Source organism: Anser cygnoides, chromosome 20 (genome assembly GCF_040182565.1).
Source record: "Anser cygnoides isolate HZ-2024a breed goose chromosome 20, Taihu_goose_T2T_genome, whole genome shotgun sequence".
NCBI classification, from domain to species: Eukaryota; Metazoa; Chordata; class Aves; order Anseriformes; family Anatidae; genus Anser; species Anser cygnoides.
Window position 1 is genome coordinate 12,107,893 of NC_089892.1, and position 22,901 is coordinate 12,130,793.

Consider the following 22,901-nt stretch of genomic DNA (forward strand, 5'->3'; position numbering starts at 1 on the left):
GACTAGTACTAGGTTAAAGGTTGGACTTAGAGGTCTTTTCCAGCCTAAATTATTCTATGATTCTATGTAATGACCGTACCTCTGCTTTTCCTCTAGTCATCCAATTTTTATGTTCTCTAATAATTTACCTTCATCCTACCCAACATACTACTGTTCAGGACAGTGATGACTCCTGGGCCTTGAGGCAAGCTTTTATTCTTTCCATCATTTACAATAACTTCTCAGTAGTAGGTGAACATGAAATTCTCATAACATGGTTTTGGCTTCAGTCAGTGATTTATCCTTTTGTTTTTCTTTTGCTTCTTGATTAGGTGCAGATAGGACACTTCAGGAAGGTGAATTTTCATCAGCATGGTAGGACATAATACCTTCTCAAAAAGAACAGCTCAGCAGGCTGTGGTCTTTTTGCAGCCTGGTAGTAAGTAGTGGCAGCCTTGTCATCTCAATGCGGGCCGTGTGTGTCTTATCACAGCTACCTACTTGCTGAAGCTCCAGAGCGCTTCTCCCATCCTCTTTTTGTCCTTGCAGATTTCACCCAGTCACTGATGATGCTTGCTTCTAACTTGCGTGCCTCTATGACAGATGGGGGGTCAGCTGGATTGTGTCCTCTAGAGAAAGCAGAGCAGTATGAGCTAGTTATGGGAGAGCACCGATACATTTTGGCTAAGCCATATCTTTGTCTCTTGCATAGGGAAAGCACAGGCAGGGAACTAATGGACAGAGATCATGTCTTTAGTCTCATGGTTTGTACTTCATATTTAAACCCCAGAAAAGAAGTTAACGTAACGCCCAACAAGCTTGGGAGAGGCAAGAAAAGCATAGAGCTCTCCCTTGTGTCAGTGGCTGCTGCCCCCTCTGCTGCAGGATGGAAGGCTGATGGCTAATGCCAGGAGACACTGGACTACTTCATATGACTGACTGCCACAGACCATCAGACACTCATGGCAATTCCAGTGCAAGCAGAACATGTTCCAAGAAAGTACATGAGTTTAGGGATGAGTCCTGCATAACCTGTCTTCCGTGAAGGCTGTAAGAGCACTTGTATTAGGTTAGAAAATGACTCCAAAATTATGCCTTAACAGTCTGGTATCCAGTTCTATTTAAATAAAGTATCTCCTTGTTCTGTGGACTGTGGCTAGCTAAGACCAAACACCCATGGCAGTAGGATCTTGCCATCCAAAGGAAAGTAACCTGTCAGTTACTACGTACTTACCGGAGATCCAGGTGATGAGCACCTCCTTTAATGGTTACTACAATTAGTGAAGGACTTACGCTGCTATTTATCTGGAATGAAAGGAACAGAGAGAAATTCTCACCAAGTAACCAGGCAGAACTGGACATCAGTTCTGAAAACTGATGTGGGCAGGAGTGATGAAATGCATGGGAAGAGATTGTTGGTATAGCTGGTACTGTGTGCATGACTAACTCCTCTTGAGTCAAACCCTCCGACTCAGGTGAATTGGAGGCTTCCCCTAATATGAAAACTCAGCCTAATCTAGAATAGGCAGTTTGAAATACAAGATTCATCCACCCTAAGGACCCTGTTCCTTTTGTAGCTGGGACTGCCAAGCCAGCCTAAAACAAGGGACCACCTGCATTATAATCAAGAGCTCAAATAACTCAAAATCCTGTTTTGGGTCTTTTTAGAGTAGAGTTCTATCACCACTCTGAAGTTTTGTTAACTCTAAACTGAAATGTTCCCAGGTTTAGATTGATGATTACAGCAACTGCCTGATCTAACAAAACATGCTGAGAAAGGAAAATTCAAGGCACACTCAGTGCTGAGACTGTCCTGAAATAGAATTGTGACTGGTTAAGGTTCATAGAATTGTAGAATGGTTTGGGTTGAAAGAGACCTTAAAGTCCATACAGTTCTATGCCCTAGGGACACCTCCCACCAGCCCAGGCTGCCCAAAACCCAATCCAACCTGGCTTTGAACACTTCCAGGGGTTGGGTAGACCCACAAGGTGCTGGATTCCTGCCGTGTCTGCTATACTCAGGAAGCCAACACTACTGCCGCCAATGTTCCTGGCTGTTTGGCAACTCACTACTCAAACGTGTCTGTCATTAACATCCAGGGACTCCTGAATGGTTCAGCATAAAACAGCCACTTGTAGAAATTCAGGTAGGCTAAAGTTGAATTGCCAGCGCTGATTTGAAAGGGAGAGGTGGGCAGTGCATCACCTGGGAAGGCTGCTGTCTGTGCTTGGTGGAAGGGAGTTCACCTGCTTACCCCACCTCCAGCCCATGGGTCCAAGTCGCCATTTGAAAAAATGATGTTGCTTGCACTTTTCAAGTCTGAAATTCAAAGATGACATTTGAGAGGCTTCCTTCCTGCCCATTTACCCACAGGTGTTTGGCTTCTACAGCAAATAAAAACAGTAACAGAAAACACAAGAGAACAGAACTTCCCACTTGAATCTCAGAGAGAAAAGTCTGCTCAAGCCCTTATGCTGGGCCTGGTGTTTTTCTGCTGGCACTTGTTAGTTAGCTGTGCCTGTTGTCCCTGCAGGGCTCAGCCAGGCAAAAGGAATGCAGGGAGCAAATTACACGAGCAAAATGATGAGCACCCAACACAACATACCTCCTCCCCAGAAGTTTGTCTGCAGCCACCGTGCTCTTGGCTTCACGCTCCATTTGCTCTGACAGTACTGCTCTCTCATGGCTTCTGTGAAGGGCATCTCAGGGAACATGTCAGTCACATTGTTGCTGTTGAACGTTAAGTTGATCTCCGTACAGACCTGAAAGAGGTACAAGAACTGCCACTGGAGGTAGAGGTGGGGGGTGGGGAGGGAATAAACAGGGCAGCTGTTGAAGCTTGGTGGTGTCTCTAACACCTTACCTGATAGTCCCAGGCCTCAGCGTCCATGCCAGTGCCACAGCCTGTGGGATCAGCACAGGGCCGGTACAGTTGGTATATGTCATAACACTGTACTGAGCCGGAGGAGTTGTAAAATACCCCTGCCAGGTGGAAACACAACACAAAGCCAACTTATCATTACCCCTCTGCCCTTTCAGCCACAGTCTTTGTGAAAGTCGTGCATCCAAGACCATGGAAAGGTTGGATACCCCAGGTAGGTGAGCAGGTAAGGCAGGGATAGCCCTAGCAGCATATGTACCAGCTTTGGGTTATGATCACAACTTTATGCCAAAGTGTTCACAGGGTCTTGCTACCATCTATGTTCTATCCCTTGCTTCTGCTGCATCCACAGTTAGGAAGAGGCTCCCGAAAGTTTCCTGCTATCTCTGCTCATGCCAAAAGCTGAGTGACCAGATCACTAGTCTTTGGGAGGGCCCCAGCCTCCAACCCCTAATGCACTCAAGAGCAGGCTGTATAGAGAAAACTAGTCCCCAGCACACCCGGCTTCAAACTGAACTGGACGTGTCAGCTGACACCATCCTCCTCCCCCTCCCTGCAAGTATCTGTTGTGTGAATGCATCTAATTAAGCAAGAAGGCCAAGGGGGTGCGTCACAAGATTTTGTTTGACTGTTGTTCAAAAAGGGAATGATGGCATGTGCAGGCTTGCCCTGATGAAAGCACCTGACCACAGGGTCCAGTGAAGCATAGCTGGGGAGCTGCAGAGGAATGAGTTGCTTTTGTGCAGATGGGTAGTTACCAGATAGCACGAGGAGGAATGCAGTAATGCCAGTGGCTGTCCACTGCTGCCAGTGTCACAGCCCACAGGCAAAACCCACAAACAATGCTTCTGCGATAACCAGCACCAACAGCTCTGCTGGCAAACAACCCCACTTAGCTCTGTGAGGCACGCAGCACTCGGCTCCGGCAGACGCAACCTGAAGAGGCACGATGAGGAGAGAAGTTGCTGCCGTGTCTGCATTTTGGATGGGTCGGTGGAGCAAGGAGCACAGCCTCAGCTCCCTCAAAGCATGAAACCCCTGGTTCATCTGCAGATGACTGCACAGGAGACGCACTGAGTGTACAACGACGAGTCCTGGGACTGTGCGGTTCAGAGCGATGCTCTTCAGCTCGCAGACCAACATGGAGAGGCTTGTGTCTGACACTTACCTGGTGAGACTCCTAGAAGGGATCAGCAGCCTTCGTGCCCAGAAAGCACTGTGTGATGTAACACTGGAGGCAGAAGGGGTTTGCTTTCCAGCACACAAGATCATTTTAGCATCAGCAAGTAATTACTGCAAGATCCTATTTGTTGGAAACTTGACAAGAGTGGGAAGCTTGGATTGTAACGTCCATCTGAAAGCTGTCAGTGCTGCAGGGCTGAGGAATGTTCTCAACTTCATTTACTCCAACAAATTAGATCTTTCATTACAGAATATCGAGGAGACATTCAAAGCCGCAGAAACCCTGCTTGTTCGGGAAGTCATCAAGCTATGCTTCCAATTTCTGGAGGGCTGTTTGAACTGTGAGAACTGCATGGATGTTCTTAACATTGCTAAAAAACTTGGCACGGCAGAGTTGAGACAGAAAGCTATGCGCTATGTAGGGCAGAATTACAAACAGATACTGGCTGATCCTCAGTGCTTGAAAGATCTTGACAGAGGAACCCTTTGTGAAATCTTAGACAGGACCAACACAGAGGGGTGCAGCGAGCTGGAGCTGTTCAGAGCTGCTGCGAGCTGGCTGCAGCACGACCGAACACGGCTGGAAGATGCAGCAGACATTTTAAGGCGCATAAGATTCCCTCTCATTCCTTTACAGGATCTGCAGCGCTTTGTTCAGGAAATGCCTTTTATGAGGCTGGATTCAGGCTGCCACAGGCATCTTCAGGAGGCTCTGACTTACCACTCCCTGCTATATGCTCAGCCACTCCTGCAGACCCAACGCACGAGCCTCCGCTCCAGTTCCACCATGCTGCTTATTGCTGGTGGCAGAACCACTGACAACTGCATTTGCAGGGAGATGTGGGCTGCTGACAAGAGCTGCAGCACATGGCACAAGGTTGGGGACCTCTGTGTGCCAGTGTACAACCACTGTGTAGCCATCATCAGTGACTTCCTCTTTGTCATTGGAGGACAGTGCAAATTTGATCCCATGGGAAACCAACCATCAAATGAGGTAAGATACAAGAAAGCTTTAGACTTGGAACAATGGCTAGGGAAGAGAGGAAGGGAGGGAGGGAGGGAGGGAGGGAGGGAGAGAGGGAATGTTATTCGGCTTGCTCACTGAAGGTCTCCCACCTCTACATGTTAGAATTGCAGAATATCTTGATTTGGAAAGGACCCACAAGAATCATTCAGTCCAAGTCCCACCTCCACACAGGACCACACAAAAATAAGACCCTATGTCTGAAGGCATTGTCCAAAAGCTTCTTGAAGTCTTGGTAGCTTTGGTGCTGTAAACACTTTCCTGGGCAGGCTGTTCCACCTCTTGGTGAAGAACCTTTTTCTAACACCCAGCCTGACCCTCCCCTGTTGCAGCTCTATGCTGTTGCCTTGGTTCCCTCGGGTCCTGTCACTGTTTCCAGAGAGCAGAGATCAGCACCTGCCCCTCCGCAGGGGTGCCAGCTCCATCAGCAAGGTACTACTGTTTCAGCTGTCCAGCTCTGAATGTAAACCTCAGCCCAGAAAAAAATGTTAATCAGTTCTTGAAGCCACATGAGATGCAAAGCCAGGCACCTGCTTTCTGCTAACCATCTCCTGTTTGGTATATTTCTAGGTTTTCCGATTTGATCCACGCAATACTTCCTGGCTCCAGGTTGCCAGCATGCTGGAGCGGCGGACACGCTTCCATGCAGATGTGCTGTCTGATCATATCTTTGCTGTGGGTGGTGGGACACTGCTGGGGACCCTCACCCGCACTGTGGAATCATACCAGCCCGCTGACAACAAGTGGGAGTTTGCAGCTCCTTTCCCTGTGCCTATTGCTGATCATGCAGGCACAATCCACAAGGGAATCCTCTATATTTCAGGTGACAAAGCTAATCAAAATCAGCATATTCCCATATACTTTCATTGATTTTTACTAGCATCTTTACATCACAGTCCAAGCCTGTACCCACACCAACAACCACAGCTCATGCCCTTTTCCTGCTGTGTCAACACAACCTCACTGTGATCTTGGATTGCAGGAGCCATTTTCTTTCCATGACATTAAACATGACATCATCTACTTGCAAACCACACTCCTACTTGGCTCTGACCTTGCAGTCCTGGCTAAAATCCCAAAGCTTTGCTGTCTGAAAAGGTAAATGAGGGCCCTAGTGCTGGGGATGGGATTACACTCTGGTATTAATCTGGATGGAATATGTGGGACTAACTCCCCTGCACTGCACTGTTAGTCCATATAAAAATAAGTACAGTGCAGGTTCTTATCTTCTTACCTGCACAACCTGTACAGCTCTTATCCTCTAAGAGACCCCTTGGTCTTTACAAGGATCTTTGGTAGATGGTGCAGTATGTATGTTTAACAAGAAAGCACCATGGATTTAAACATTTCATGGAACTGCTGGAAGATCTTTAGGTTCTATAGCTACTAATTCAGACTTGAAAGATAGTCTTTAGTTTGTCCTAGGAAAAACACTCTGGTGTTTGTTATTGGTCTGCAGTTAAAAGTCCTGGGGTCTGCCTGTCATTGCTATAGGATTCATGCTTCTTAAATCCCTTATTGCCAGCTGGGATCCCTGTGCTGATCCAGTCCAGATTAATTTTTAACTGTACACTTGCAAAGACCTGCGCTTCCCTGCAACTATTTGTACACCCAACGTCCGGAGAGCAGAAAAGGCAGTGCACAGGCTGTCTTAAAGCAACACACACTCCACTGACAGCAGGACACTTGTACTGGCTGTGCAGATGACCAAAAAGGAAGGATACTGGTTCAGCCAGAGGAAAAGTTGAGGCTCAGGTACAAGTCCCTGCTTTGGCTCAATTGACCTATGGTGCCACAGAAAGCTCATTTAACCACTGTTTGTCTTGATTCCTACCAGACAGCAAGGACAAAATTGCCTCCTTGCTTCATAGAGCTTCAAACGTGCTGTAGTGATCTAGGCTGGATAACACTATTCCAGAAGTACCCCTTATGTAAAAGACCTTACCTGTCTATAACATTATTTTCCTTCTAAAATCAGTGGCGTAACTGCAAATTTGATTTACCCTGCCCAAGCAAACTCAGAAATTAAGTGTTACTTTAACAAAAGATGTAAAAATAAGCTCCATGCAGACAAAGTGTCCGTGTTGTCCTGGTTTTGGCTGGGACAACAGTTAATTTAACCGAAGTTAATTTTCTTCATAGAGAAGAGATGGTGCTATGTTTTGAGTTTTTGACGAAAATAGCGGTGATAGCACACCAATGTATTCAGTTGTTGCTGAGCAGTGCTTACAGAGTCAAGACTTTTCTATTTCTTGTGCTGCCCTGCCAGCGAGGAGGCTGGGAATGCACGAGAGCTGGGAAGGGACACAGCCAGCACAGTTGGCCCCAAATGGCCAAAGCAATATTATATTCCATACCACAGAATGTCATGCTCAACAATAAAACTGGGGGGGAGGGGAAGGAAGAAGGAGGGACATTGGGGGTTATGGCATTTGTCTTCCCAAGAAACCGTTATATGTGATGGTACTGCTTTCCTGGAAATTACTGAACATCTGCTTACTGATTGGAAGTAGCAAAAAAATTCCTTATTTTGCTTTGCTTGCATGCACAGCTTTTGCTTTACCTAGTATACTGTCTTTATCTCAACCCACAAGTTTTTCTAACTTTTACCTTTCTGATTCTCATCCCAGCGCACTGTTGTTGAGTAAACAAGTGGCTGTGTGGAGCTCAGCAGCCTAATGGGGTTACACCACAATGCATACAGAGAAAGCATCAAAGCCCCAGGAAGCTGGGCATATGCCCAACCAGAAGTATCACCTTCATTTTTTGCAAAGCCTCTCTGCAGGTTGGAATTCAACAGGCAGAAAGTTAAAAGTATTTACCCTTCCAATAGCAGCACCTTTGACCTGTAAGGAGCTTTTTATAAGGCAGCCCTGAAATACACAAATGAGTGCCTAAACGAGAAAGCTGACAATAGCAATGGCAGATTGGCTCTGAACTTTGAATCTTTGTCAGTAGGTCAAAGAACTTCAAATGTTTTTCTTTCAAAAACCTATTCTGTGACTCTGTGTGCTGGAAGCAGATTCCGTAACTAAAGCTGTTCGTGCTTCCTGGTTGCACCTGAAATACCCCAAGAGCTGATACAAAACTCATTTGTGAAAAACTATCTGCAGAAACAGTTGGAACTATTTTTTAAAAATAATATCTAAGAAGCTCATGTTTTATATTTCATACCATGTCAGCTCTGCTGATGTTTGCAGAGGGTTTTCCTGAATGTTTGGGTAGTGAGGCACTGTAACAGGTTGTCCAGAGAGGTTGTGGATGCCCCATCCTTGGAGGTGTTCAAGACCAGGTTGCACAGGGCCTTGTCCAACCTGATCTAGTGGGTGGCATCCCTGCTCATGGCAGGGGTTTGGAACTAGATGATCTTTAAGGTCCCTTCCAACCCAAGCTATTCTATGATTCTCAGACTGATGGATGGGTTTTCAAGATTTCTGCTTTTCTTCTAGGAGGCTTCTCGGCAGGTAAAACCTTACGAGACACTTACAGCTACCTCCCTCGCCTCCGACGTTGGACTGGCAACTCTGCCATGACCTTTACCCGCTGTGATCATGGGATGGCTACAGTAAAAGACAGAATCTTTTGCATTGGAGGAAGGACACTAAAAGGAGTAAGTTCATTTGTTCTTGTAACACCAATTCTCTTCCAAAATGGAGTCTCTGTACTGCTAGGCCCTGACTGCATTATTCCAGCAGGATGACCAACAACTTTATTATTTTTGTTCTCTTAGTGGACTTGCATAGTTGCAAGTTAGGCCAGTAAGCTTACGGAAGCGTACCTGCCCAAAATCATGCCCACTAAAAGCTGCCTTGTCACACCCTATTTGCTAGGGTACAAAGGCTGTTTAAAGCTCTATTTTACATAGAGAAAACATACAGTGTAGCTGCAGCCTAACGCAGGAGAACCTAAGGGTAAAATTGCTCATGTACCTGCCCAAAATATGTTGATTTTCCTTGTTTGTGCTGAGAGGGTGTGAAACACTGGCAAATAGAAGAGGAATGGACTGCAGTGAAGACACCAGCCTAGATTTTAGGAGACATGAGTTCAAATCCTGGAATGCAAGCAAAGCCTCTTCAAATGTTGATCTCCCTCTCTGAAACTGGATCAAAGTCTCTGTGTAGCCTTCTTGGGAGGGGAAGCTGAAAGGAGACATCTGACATTCTGAAATGCTCAGTCAGGGAGACTCTCATTCCCAGAAGTCAAGACAAAAAAGTTTTCAAAGATCATTCAGCAATTCCTATTTGAAAGTAAAGATTCAGGATCCCATGCCCAATTTTGGCCAGTGCTGTTTCTTTCAAAGGAATGAACGTATCTTAGAGTACTTAATTGCTTCCTGAGGAAGTGATAGAAATCTGTAAAGAGAAACTGCACATCACATCTGACATCAAATTCCTCCAGATGACACAAACTCAGTTATGTAGAATTCAATGCACTGTAGCTCTCTTCAGATGAGGTCCTCCATAATGTGTTAAGTCTATGGAGACCAGGAAGGACTTGGGCTAAACCAATTCCGGTAGGTCCCTGTGGCTCATTCCTCCCATTTTCCAAGAACAAGCCTCTTTTAGAGCAGTTCTTGAGTGGCATTCTTTTATTTTATTCAGCTTCTTTTGATGCTCTGATTGCTAAATTAAGATTGAAGATGTGGCACCTTGAGCTCCACTGTATTCAAATAGATGTTGAGATTTCCTCTACCATGAACCAAGCAAGCCTGATGTGACATTGATACCTGCTTGAGGTGTAATATGATGGATCAGTGTTGGTCTGGTTCTTTGCAGGTGGAGGAATGGATTCACGTTGATGCAACAGAGTACTATTGTCCTGTAAATGATCAGTGGACAACGCTAACGCTATCCCCGTTCAGCTGCTGCCAGTTCAGTATCACAGCCTGTGAGTCTATGCTCTACCTCACAGGAGGTGGGTCACTACAGCACATGCAAAAAGAAGACAGTGTTTTCATGTATGACATAGAGGGGCAGGTATGGAAGAAAGCCAGTTCCCTGCCTAAAGCTCTGGCTGATCATGCCTCTTGCATGATTAAATTGTCCCAAGTGAATGCAACTGGTGAGCCAGGGAGAGGCACAAAGTGCTCCCTCACCAGCAGGAGGGAGAAATGTACTCCCAGCTTGTTCATCACAAAGAAAAAAAAGTCCCTCTCTTCCTCTGAAGAGAAGTAGGATGTGAATAGGTCAAACTGATCTGACAGTGTTTGCCAAGAGGTTAGCACATTAGCAACGCTTCTAGTTCCCTAGCCAAACATTTTCAGCTGTGATTTAGAATTGACATTTTATATTGCTGGCTGACAATTTAAGTACTCACAGAGATAAGCATATACAATGTATTTACAATTGTCTTGCCACTCAGTTAAGATTGTAGGGCATTATGATGGCAACCTTGTCCTCAACTAGCAGACCAGAGAACTTCCTTCAGTGAACATGCACTGAATCTGTGACTGCTTGAGCCAGAGTATGGGTAAACTTTTAGAAAAGAACCAAGTACCTTAGAAGTCACATTTCATCAAAAGTCAACAGCCTGCAATGTTTTTGCAGCAAGGGCTGCAATGGCTGAAAAACTTTGCAAAGATAAGTTTGATAAGGTGAGAGAATGAACCTGCCACCATGGAGTGTCCCAATGGATGAAAACAATACAGCACAAACCATCCCACTGGAAAATCAGAGTTGTACCAGCTCCCACAATACATAAACCACATAATGATGAGACAACTCTACTTACAGGTGCTTCTAGAAAACAGGATTTTAAATGAAAGACCAATCTGATAAGATTCACTCACCAACAAGAGCTGCCAGGCCTTGAATTGGGTCTGTCTGGGCAAGGATTTGTTCACAGCCAACCTGGATGAGACACATTACAGGAAAATTGCAGGCACGATAGGTAACAGTCTATGCTGCAGAAGGGATAAACAGGAAGATTTGTCTAAAGTATCACTTGCATATTTGATTGTTCAGCAGCTTTCCAAGGGCCTAATGCAACATCTTTTTGGTGTTTTTTCCTCTCTCTGGCAACAAAATACATAGAAACAGGGAGAAAGGACTAAGACAGTCTATTTCTTTTCCAAGGTAAACATCCACAGCTATGTGGAGGACACTTAACAAGGAACAGTTCTTCCTCCTGCAATCAGAATATTTTAATGCCCTTCTCAAAGGAGGTTAGAATAATATTTCCATTTTACAGATCATTAAACAGACCCTGGGCTGGATGCCCAGTGGAGCCAGAGACAGCGTCTCCTGGATCCCTGTAATACATGGCCTGTAGGACCTCTTGCATAGTGTGCATTTTGCTCCAGGTAGGACTTGAACCATAAATGCCAGCTGCTGTCTTAGCCACAAGGCCAGAAGCATGTAAAGTTCCATTAGCCTGGTGTACAGGAGTGCAGCAGAGAACAGAAGCACAAGGCTGACAGCAAAGCAGAAGTCAAGAGCTGCAATAGTGACAGGTGATCTGGGACCTTTTTCAGGCCCCAGCTGCTGTCTAAGAGGTGTTTGTAACCCTCTGAGAACCAGGCTGTTTTCCCACACTTGGCCATCTCCTACTCCTTTGAAAGTTTTTAGGTTTTCTAGTCCCCATAGCAGCAGGCATTTCTCCTCATTGTACTCTGAGGTGTAGCATTTTACCAGGTGATACTTTAAAAAGGAAACTGAGTTTTAGAACTCCAACCTACCCACCAAGAAAAATGTGTCTATGAAAGTATTTCAAGGCAGGCTACCACAAAACTACATTTTTTGATATGCTGTATATTTTAGCAATCAAAAACTGAAGTCAACAAGCTTGCACAGGCCTTTTTGTCTAAAGTAAACACAGAGAATGGCAGGTATGGCTCCAGCAAGCCCTCCCTGACAAGCCTAATAGCAATGCATTTCAAACACAACAGTTACCACCTCAGAGGGGCTTAAAACATGTAGATTTATCATCACAGTGGAAGTGCCATAACCCACCACTAACTCTCCCTGTCACCACCACCCAGTGGTGTGCCTGATTGTGCCCCATGCTGTGCAGCCCTGCACTCAGGTCATTGAGGTGTACGTCCCTCCCTTCAGAAAGTGCAATTCTCACCTGTGTCCTGGTACTCACCTTCACTGGATTAGCAGGGAGGTGACCCATGAAATCAGTTCTGTAAGGGTAGTCCATCATGGCCATCATGGTGAAGGCATTTCTAGCAAAACCAAAAAGCTGGTAAACATCCTCCTTGTTAGAAATCTTATTGCACGTAGCCATTTTGCTGCTGATTTCATCATAAGCTACAGAAGAAAAGCAAATGAAAGGCATGAACTTCAACAGAGTAAACTAATACCAGGCTTCAGCGTCTTGTTTCACTCAAGGATAATGAGATATGTTAACACATAGTTAAGGTTTCCAGCAGGAAGGGTATGTTACATCTAAATTTACACAAACACAGATGTTCAGGCAAAGCCTTCCTGTGTGGCTTCACTGGCCTGCAGCCTGCATCTCCCCCTGCCGAGACACAGAAACCTCCCTGGTGAACGTCAGTGGAAGCAGCACCCTCTGAGACAGAACAGTCGAGGCTGATGCAGTGAAAAGAGCATTAAGTACAAGGCTGTCCTCCCCAGCACCCTGTGTGGCAACGCCCTCCTTGCTCCCTCAGGCTCTGCTGCCTCCCACCTGCTGTGCCCTTCAGAGCCAAGCAAGACAGGCTCATCAATCAGGCTCTCGTGCAGGAGAACAGATATCCAAGCAAAGATATCACAGATATTACCAGCATCAAATTGAAGGTGTTTTTGAACACTTTTTTTTTTCCTGCAGAAAAGACGGTTTAATTAACACAGTGCAATCCTCCATATAGGTACTTGCATTTTAGTGTCCATATACCAATACTGATCAAAACTGTTCGTGAAATCAAAAATCAGTCATGCAAGCAGAAAGGTCAGGCAGACATTGGCATCGATTTAGCTGGAACCCATTTAAGGCCTAACCAAAAACCTGACAGAATCAACTTTTTGCCCCCATCCCTGAATCTACCTACTCCTGGGAAACAGTCTGTGGGGCCATTTGTTCTTACCTCCACTCAGGCACAGATACTTGATCTGATGGAAGGCTTTGCGTACAGCTGTGACACAGTCTGGGCCAGACTTCTGAAAGTCCTGAAAGGACAGAAAATGACAGGATTACAGTTGTACAGAGGAGATACGTGCAGATGCTGCACAGGGAAGCTGCCAGAAGTACCAGGAGATGACAGAGGTTACTTGCCCACTATGGCCAGAATCGCATCTGCATCTCCAGAAGCAATGACGGTTGTGCTTCTGCTTTGAGCTCCAGACAATCAGAATGTGCCAGCACAAACTAACAGCCTGCACAGCTCAGACCAAGCAGTAATTGTTTCACCAGGTCGCTACTGGGACTAGCATTTAGACAAAACACTTTGCACTTTGTGGAGCCATTAGACTGAACATGAAACAATGAGATTAGACATGTGCCTTGGACATGGGAACAGGTACCAGACTGTTAGGGTCAAGAGCAGTTTTTTGTTTTTAAAACATACAGTAGAGGCCTCCTACCGTACTTTGTCTGTAAGAAGGAGCCACACAGGGCTGAGCACTGGACTGGGAAACCAAGACCTGCTTTTCTTCTTAAGCTTGCCAGTGACCTACCAGATGACCAAGAAGGCCATGTCTTCTTTTCTTGGGAAAAGCACTACTGATCCTCTTGAAAAAGCACTTTAAGGTATGCTTGAAGAGCTGTGGCAGGTTACGCTGTTGGAACAAGTTGTTTCTGCCACTGAAGGCTCTAGCAACCCAAACTGTTTCTCTTCTGTCAGCTCATAAGGCAGTTTGAGATCTGCCCACAACCAGTACTTTGTAATAATAAGTAGTAGGGCTCTTTTAAGGTCTCTTCATCATGTGAGAACAATGGTAACTAACCACAGACCACTAGCTAAGCGTTTTTCTTACAAAGACGCAGCCTCAACTACAAACAGATATGGGACCTTCCTTTGATTCCTCTCCGTGCCTTTTGTCTGAAAGTTCGAGAAATCACTTTGGGATTTTCCGTGGTTTAAATCTCCTTCTGTGTGTGCTTATTATCAACTAATGGCTCTAAACTGGAGCATGCAGATGAGTCAGTCTGGGATGGAAGAGCAAGTCTGTTCTGGCTGCAGTGACCACTGCGGTCCCTGAGAGGCTAATGCCGAACTGCTGCAGTATGCTGCCTGACATAAGGAACCACTGCCAGTTCTGCTTTTCCCCAGCAGACCATTATGGACATAGAAACAGGTCAGCTGAGCTGTCGCAGAGGCAGGAGGCATTACAGACATTCCAAGAAAAGCTGTTCCAGCTTGGCAATCAAAGCTTTCAGGCTGCCAGCTTTACTCTTTTGAATTACACCTAATTCAGAAGTCTAAACCATGCTGAAGTTGATAGCTTGGCCAGCCCCTGCAGCAGTAAGCTTACAGGAAGCACACGTTGCTGCACATGTATTCTTCACACTAGGGCTTTCTGTCTGGCTGCAGGGATGGCAGTTGGTGTACATATAAACCTAGTCTTATGCAAATGCCATACACAGAATAAACTTTCTGCCCTTTGCTCACTTCCCCTGTGAGCTGTAGGCTCACGAAATGTGCTGGAAATGCTCAATAAAAGTCACAGAGAAAGCTGCTTTGAGAGAACACGCTCTGACTCAGAAGCAGAAAGCAGAAAAGAGAGCTCCCACAATGATTCACAGAAGGTTTGTGCCTTGATTAGTATTAACAGCTCTCAGGGACATTTGTTCACTGAGAAGAGCAGCTGAATTGAGCCTTCAGATGCACAGGGTTGCTGTTATGTAAACATGCTGAAGGTGGAAGGAATTACTTTGAAAACAACTCAAAGTGCTTGCTTAGTATCTGAATTAGTATTTTTTTTCCACATGAAAAGGTCAAAGCTCTGATTTCAGGGGTGTGTAACGACTCACAGCACATTCACAACTGAAACAAGTCAGAGCTATCATCTGAACAGGAGTTCTGAGAAGGAATTAGCTTCATCCAGAGACGAATTTCCACTACAGAGCATGTTAGACAATTGAGTGATACCATATATTCAAAATGTATAACTTTAAGACAAGATGTCTTTTGTTCTCTTATATACTTAAAAGTTTCAAATGCTATTGAGTTTGTTTATTTTCATGACACTCTTCTTTATGCTTAGCAGTAATACTGTCTGCGCTGTAAGTGTCTACATTAAAATAAGGTTTCATATACGTAACAAGAGCAAAAGGACCACATTTCATACACAGGTAGTTCACACAAAGCCACATGTGTCACCCAGATCTAGAAAATCATACCAAAGAGGCAAAACAGCCACCATCACAAGCTTTCAGTACTACCAGCTAGTACATTTCTTTCCATGTAAACTAAATGCAACTCAGTTCTCAGCAATACTCCCATGGATATTTCCATTTATTCTGATGTCCTTAGAACATGAAAGCCACATTTAAATTTTTGTTTTCAGTGAATCCAGGACACCATGCACGTTTTTATTTAGTGAAATATTCAAGTTCTTCATTGAAATGCAACCATATTGAGAATAAGGATCTACAGTGAATCATAAATATCAATGCAGAAACATTTTGAAAGAGGATTTGAACAATTAATTATCCAAAGGTTTCAGCCAGGTACAAAGGAAAACTTTCAGCCTGTAATTTGTACAACCACTAGAAATGGAAAAGTGAATTCTTAGTGGTACTAAAGGTCACAGAACTGTTTTGTGTTGTTTAGAAGAGCAGCACCTTTGAGCCCTGAGCTGCCCCAGCCACAGCAACACTCAACACTGTTTGCAGCTGCTGCTTTTCCTTGCAGATCTGTCTAGCACTGATGCTGCAAAACCAGCTGTTTGTTTAAAGACATGGAAAAGAAAAAAAATCTTGCCTTCTTAAAGGAAGAAGAAAAATGTTCTTGCGAAGAGCTATTACTTACTGCTGTTACATCTCTGAAGAACTGAGTGGGGTCTCCAAGCCCAGCCACAGACAACAGAGGAGCACTGGCAGCTAATGCTCCAGCTACAATGTTTGGGTACTTCATCCTCATGTAAGCGCTCAGCATTCCTCCATAGCTGGCACAGGACAGAGAAGAGTTATTTCCTTTCACAGACAGATTATAACATACTAACTTGAAAGTTCAGGCCAGCAGTCACAAGCTCACCGCACTCAAAACAACAAAATGTTTATGTAAATCTAGGTGTCATCCTTATGTAAAAATATCGAGTTATAGTTAATGAGCTGTACACAGCAAGTTCCTACTGGCTTTTCCCCAGACCCTCAAGTCAACTCTCACGGGAATACACCAGCCCAATTGGATTCTGCAGACAAATGTAAATGCTGCCTTTATCTAACTCTGCCCCATCCTGAGCACGTCCTGATGATTTCACTGAAGAACCAACTGGGGCTCAAGTCAAGCTGTCATTACTTAATGGGTGAAGGAGACAACATTTTGCATATAGGATTATAAAGACTGTCTAGGCAAGAGCTAACAAGCAAAGGGTGTCCCTGAACACTACAGAACATTCAGCTCCCTCTAGTGCTGGGAAGTGGGAGGCAGTCATCTTGGGCAACCCAAGTAACGGCTGCATAAATTACCAGCAAAGGCCTAGGGAATGGGAGACATTAACAAATACCACATCAAAACTCAAAGCCACCTTGACAGCTTCAGTGACAGGGCCACAGATCTGCAGATATATCTGGGATTGCTAGATAAACCCAAGGCCACAAAAGTTATGCAGATGCAAATTTTTGTTGAGTTACTCTGAGGTCATTCCTGGGGCTGATAAATGACAACCCTAACACAGAGATAACACCTTGTCTGACTCCAACCTCTTCACTCACAGCTCAGAAGTATTCAAGTCCCACATCACCCACATGTAAAGCCATATACTTTTCTCTAACTCTGGTCTTGGAAACAGAAAAAAGAAATTGACACAAAAAAATTCAGTTCCACCGGATAGTTTGGCAAAACTATAAGCGACTGAAGGTTGTTTCAACACCCCCCCCCCCCCCCCCCCCCCGGAAACATGCTGCTCCAGTACTGCCGTATTTCAGTATTCTTCAGATAGGTTTAGTGCTGTTCAGAGCTGCTGCATGTTTAACTCCAATTTACAAACAAACAGCTGTAGTCTAACAGCTAGCAGGTCTCACTGAATCCCACCTCCCCACCCCAGGACTGTTCTGGCCCTTTTTACGCTAGCTACTGTCCTGGTAGACATGGTATAAACACCACTGGGATCAACAACCCAGTCACCACCACAGTGCGCTGGAGTGTAATGATAATCACCTGATCAAATGCTTTTTAGCTCACTGCAGTGACTGAGAAGCCCTGTACTCATTGGAAACCTTTTAAAGGGATGCACCTCTCTGTATGAGTGTAGGAAGCCATTCAAGAGACAGGGACGTGATATCAACACAGTTCTGAACTGCAACTGAGCAAGCACTTTGCGGAAGGATGTCTGTTGGAAGCCAGGAGCAAACAAGCAGCAGGTTACAGAGCAGAATTATAAAAGAGCCTACAATGAAAGTGTCTGGATATTGGTAAAGAGGCTGTGTTTGATAAAAAGCTGGATGGCCCCAAGAAAGAATATTTTACCAATTATTGATTTTCAGCATTTTTCATGTAAAATCATCTGATACTGCAGGAGGAACTTATCTTCTGCAGTTCTGGCTGACTTGTACATTGAAGATGTCTAGAAACACCCAGTCTCCAAAGCAAACATGCCCAAAGGCAATCACAAGTCAAGACTAATTCTTAATGGGAGAGCTGCCTGGGCCCTGGAGATAAGCTCTCAAGGAGCTCAGGCACATATGCTGTCTATAGAATAGCTTAGAGCTCTGCCTCTAAAGCTTGCTGGAGAGCTAAATGGAACTATGAGAACACCACAACTATGTCTAGGAAAGGATGCAGAGAAGGGAAGAACCACACACAACCTTTACCTGCCTCCAAAAGCAATGACAGGGCAGTCTGCAGCACCATACTGCTGCTTAAGCTCAGTAATTAGCACTGCGTAGTCAGCAAGGGCTTGTTCCACAGTAAGCAGACCAGTCCTCTTCAGCTGTATTGACTCAAGTCCAAATGGAAGAGACTTGCCATAGTACCTCTGGAAGCAAAGAGATATGCTGCAAAAATGTTGGTGTCAAAGCCTGGGTCTTCCCTGTCCTTCATTATAGGAATGGGACAAGTGTGCACAAATGGGAAGTGATAACAGAGCACGCATCATCCCCTTAACTTGTTCTTAACTGAGCAAATGCTCAGATTCTCCAGAATCTGCCTATATCAGATAAACAGAGACCTTCAGGATACGTCCCATAGAGGATGGGAAAGTTCAGGACAAGCTACTTCAGTGGGTGCCAAGTGGAGCCTTGACATGTCTCTCTCTTGAAATTCCCAGCTAGAAAAGGGAACAGTGTATAATCTCTTCATGCATAGGTTGGAGAGTAATAGATTTGTTAGGGTGGTGTACCTAGGAACAGGATGGTCTAGGACTTCACAGGCTAGAGAGAAAAACATTATCTTAACAAAAAAACTCTCCAGTCCAGTGTGGAGTTCAAGACCAGTGGAAACTATTTATAACAGCTCTGATCTAAATCAAATATGCCATAGGATAAGTTTTACTGAAATAGCAGTCTCTCTCCTGGATTGGTGGTAGGTATAATAAAAAAAAAATATTCAGAGACTGTGGTTAAATAATGAAGAGCTACTATTATGACAAGAAAGCCTGCAGCAGGTCTACCTCTGCTTTGTGGCAAGAGATGTTATTTTTCTGGACCTGGAGAAAGATGAATTTGGTAATACGAACACAACTCTATAATATACATAATGACTAAAATACTCACGTGCTCAGCAAATATCACAAGTGCTTCCTGTTCCTCTGCTAATTCAAATATGAAGTCAGAGTTCTGAGCAAAAGTCCAGATATCACCTTCATTGCCAGTATAGAGAAAGATTGGTCCAAATCCTTTGTTCCAGAACTTTACTGAGTGAGATAATTGACAGAAGACATAAAACAAAAACAAACAAAAATGTCAGAGCATGAAATGTCTGGTTTTGGTGACTTTGGGCAGGAGCTTAATGAGGAAGAACTCTTTGAACAGGCTGATCCCTGAGACCTGTGTTGGGGAATGCAGATGTTAGAAAGGCCAGGCTACAGAAATCTGTCATTTGAGCAGGGTTAAGTAAGAGCTTCCATGAGATCACTATACGACCTGGAACTTCTACTTCTGCCTAAAAATCCTGAAAATCTCAGATCTACAAGGAATTTGCAAACAGCTGCCCCCAAAAGAGTGATTTCCCATTTATATACCCATTTCAACCCAATTTGTCCCAAAACACTTGCACAGATCACTTTTCCTACAAAATGAACATTGAGGAATTGCCTGCCTCTTTCTACTGCTTTTATTGTGATGTACAACACAGAGACGAGCTGTAAATAACATATTCTCTATCTTCTGATCTGTCTATAACTGATGGCAAATTGAGACTACCAGGAGGAGCTGACCGATGGTGCCAATACTTGCTTGTGTAACACATGGCTGCTTTACTGCTGATTTTGTCAAACATTTGATTTTAGCTTACTCTTAAATTGTACAGGAGTCGGGGTGGGGGGGGGAGAATAAATAGCTTTCTTCAACAAGACTTCAGACTGTCAGTTAAGCATTAATTTTATCACCTAAAGGGAACCTCCAACAAAGGTCATGCTATGGACGCAACTGCAGCATCTCAGGCAAGGCTGTTTCCATTAACAGATATTCTCAATGCAGACCTGCCAGAGCAAGTATTGGCTTGGAAACAGGCCTGAAATATGTCATTAGTGAAATTCTTGATCTTTGTTAACAAAAAGGCTGATTCTTTCTGTGTTGCATCTGTTTTGGGTATCAGGTAAGAAACTGAAGTGCTCTATTTACTCTGACATTTCTTCTCATATGCTTCATGGCTTCTGTAGCAAACAGCTGTGCACAAGAGCCAAAAACATAGACAGGTTGCTTAAACAGATATCTATTTTCAGATTTAAATCCTGGGGCAACTGCCAGCTAACCTCAAGACAGTCAGATGCCTGGTTGTGAAATAATAGTTTCCTTCAATTTCTCACTGATAATCTGAAGACTTGTATTGCACAAGAAGCAGAAAGAGGGAAAAGAAACTACTCAACATGTTTTGTTTCTCACAGATATTACTTAGCTCTAAATTTACAACCTTTGCCCTGGCAGGACATGCAGATAAAACATAACACTTTAAAAATCAAATTCCGCAATGCTTTAAACAAGGTGATCCCTAAGTTCTGCTCAAAGATGGTAATTTTATTTGTGAAATTTCAGTCCTGGGTATGCCATCAAAATTCACTAATGTTCTGATATCTTTGTGCCGAAGTGATCCCTGAGCTCATGCTTGGTGTAATACATATAACCAGGTGACAGTGATGAACAAGCTGCAGAGTAACAGATAATGAGAAGGCAATAACGTGTCTAACAGGCTCCAGGCACAGGCCTATAGGCCTAAGATGACATTGAGTGAGTGCTAGGACCGGGCAGTGCTACCCAGAGGTAGGTAGCACTCTGGGCTGATGCTAATCACAGCGCCACACTTGCTGTCTCACTGCAAATCTCCCCAATAACTCCAAGCATGTAGTACTCAAAAACATCTGACACTAGTTATTGAAATTATGATGAAAATGAAAGCATGTTGTTTGGAAAAGCCTCCTCTCTCTTACTGCTTGTGACTCAGAAGACAACTCATTATTTAGCTAGAAAGACAGACACTGCAGGCTCCTTGTCCTCTTTGTTCAGCATGCCTTAAACTATCTAAAGTTGTTGGGTTATGAATAATGTGAAATTCAGGCCCAAGAGACATCTTTCTTGGAGTTGTCTTCACATGTAAGAATCACGAGTACTGACTGCAACATTTGGGTCACTATTTGCTCTTCCTGATGCATTGAAGCTGCACTTAAAAGATACTGTGTCTAACTGAAAATACACATGCACAGGGCCAGCCCAGTTCAAACCTACCACTGCCATTTTTTCTTACCTGCTCACGTTGCTAAGAGGCCAATCCCCTCATCTGCACCGCACATCTTACTACCAGAGTGAGGAACTGAAGCGGATGAGAGGAGAGGCTAAGCAAAGTGACAGGAGAAAGGACTGGCTCGCGGTGGGCTGGTGCTCGGCTCAGACCGACCGCTGGCTGCTCAGCACAGCTCTCTGAGAGGCTCTGTCCCTGTGCACGAGCGGCGAGCCTTCAGAAAGCTCGATCGCTGCCACAGGCCGCAGTGCACCCCCGGGGCCCAGGACCCACCTGAGACCAGGTACCGCTGCGGGAAGGTCTCGTTGCCGCAGGTCTCGAAGCTGAAGTGGTCCCGCACCTGCCGGAAGAACCGCTCCTCCAGGCCGGGCCCCGCTGGCCGGGCAGCTGGAGGAAAGGACCGTCAGTGCAGGGCTGACCGACGACGGCCGCCACCCCCTGGTGCGGCGCGGCGCGGCCAGACCCGGCCCGGCCCAGCCCGGCTGGCGGGAGGGTGCCGGTTGCCCGTGCCCGTTCGGGGCGGGGGAGCTCGGAGCGCCCGGCCGGTGAGGCCCGGGCCGACTGGGGGCTCTCGCCCGGAGGGGACGGACCCGGGCGGGCTCGCAGCACGGCGCGGGGCGCAGGGAAAGCGGAGCAGGGCCCCGGCTCGGGCACCCACCGGGCGCGCCGCGGGCCGGCGGCAGCAGCGGGAAGAGGCCGAAGAGCAGCAGCAGCGGGCGCGTTCCCATGGCAACCTCCCGCTCGCGCCTCCGCTCCGCGGGCACCGACCCGTCCGCCGGCGCGGGAACTCCGGAGCCCGCGGCGTCCCGTGGTAACACCCCCCTCACGTGACCACACGGGCGCCATGTCTACCGAGGCAGCGCCGTGTGGGCCGGCGGGGCGTCCCGCCAGCCGCTGCTTCTGCGCGCAGCCGGGGCCTGCCGGGGGCTCGTGCAGGCAGCGCGGGGCCCGAGCCCGAGCCCGAGCCCGAGCCCGAGCCCGAGCCCGAGCCCGAGCCCGAGCCCGAGCCCGCTGTGCCCCGTGCAGCAGGCAGCGGGATGGAGCTGGAGCGTCGGCAGGGCTCGGGTGAGAGAGGGAGTTAGGAGAATCTTATCACGTAGAGATAGAGCGCTGACGGCATTAAACTAGGATGCTACTTAGTGTCTTTGCTAACTATGGTGCATTGTGCCAATTAACTAAAGCAAGAAGCCTTGGGCCCCTTGCCAAGGTCAGTCTCCTAATAAGAGAGTGAGCCTATCTTAAGAAACTGGTAGAAACTGGTCCTGCAGATGGACGAGAGCCAAGGAGCAACTGAGTGTGTGCAAAGACAAGAGGTCAACTAGCGGTGACGAGGAAGAGTCACCAACCTTCATGCCCACGACCACCACCAGAATACACTGCGCAAGTGCAGATGGGAGGAGTTTATGGAAATGACTCCTTGGAACTAATTTTAATATGAAGCAGGGATAGGTTATGAATATGTATAGGCGTGTTGTGAAACTTCATGCATATGTAACTCTTTACTGCATATAACTAAAGCAAGTTGCCACGTCAGACGTGCATGATTTTGGTGGGACTACCCTCCGTGCTGCCCAGTGCTGAATAAACATACCTACTTTACAATCTCACTGATTGTGGAGTCTGTTTTCCGCAAGTCACAGGGACAGTGTGCTAGGGTGGGGGTGGTAAGGTGTCTGTGGCGATGCTCAATGATGAGAGCAGCTGGTGGGCTCGCTGTGCCTGCCGTTGACTGTGCAGCAAGCTCCTTACTGGGAGCATGTGGGGCATCGTGGGCAGCAGGCAGGCTGTCTGTGCCAGCTGGTCTCTGGGCCTCCTGCTTCAGTGTTGGAAGCCC

General features: G+C 45.9%; 2 protein-coding genes across 2 annotated transcripts; one reads left to right on the plus strand and one right to left on the minus strand.

Annotated features, from left to right (window-relative positions):
- Positions 1 to 177: 177 nt before the first annotated feature.
- DPP7 (dipeptidyl peptidase 7) lies at positions 178 to 21,884 on the minus strand. The gene is made up of 13 exons (XM_048053784.2): positions 21,726 to 21,884; positions 21,341 to 21,454; positions 18,889 to 19,028; positions 17,989 to 18,152; positions 15,986 to 16,121; positions 13,100 to 13,181; positions 12,154 to 12,320; positions 10,856 to 10,916; positions 2,844 to 2,962; positions 2,586 to 2,742; positions 2,235 to 2,299; positions 1,214 to 1,284; positions 178 to 608 (listed from the first exon to the last, which is right to left on the minus strand). The coding sequence occupies exons 1-13, from the start codon at positions 21,793 to 21,795 to the stop codon at positions 473 to 475; spliced, it is 1,482 nt and encodes a 493-aa protein (XP_047909741.2). The 5' UTR covers positions 21,796 to 21,884; the 3' UTR covers positions 178 to 472.
- Positions 2,962 to 10,834, plus strand: LOC106037125 (kelch-like protein 13). Its single transcript, XM_013182907.3, has 4 exons — positions 2,962 to 5,037; positions 5,638 to 5,890; positions 8,517 to 8,677; positions 9,843 to 10,834. Exons 1-4 carry the CDS (start codon positions 3,979 to 3,981, stop codon positions 10,239 to 10,241), a joined length of 1,872 nt encoding a protein of 623 aa, XP_013038361.2. The 5' UTR covers positions 2,962 to 3,978; the 3' UTR covers positions 10,242 to 10,834.
- Positions 21,885 to 22,901: the final 1,017 nt, after the last annotated feature.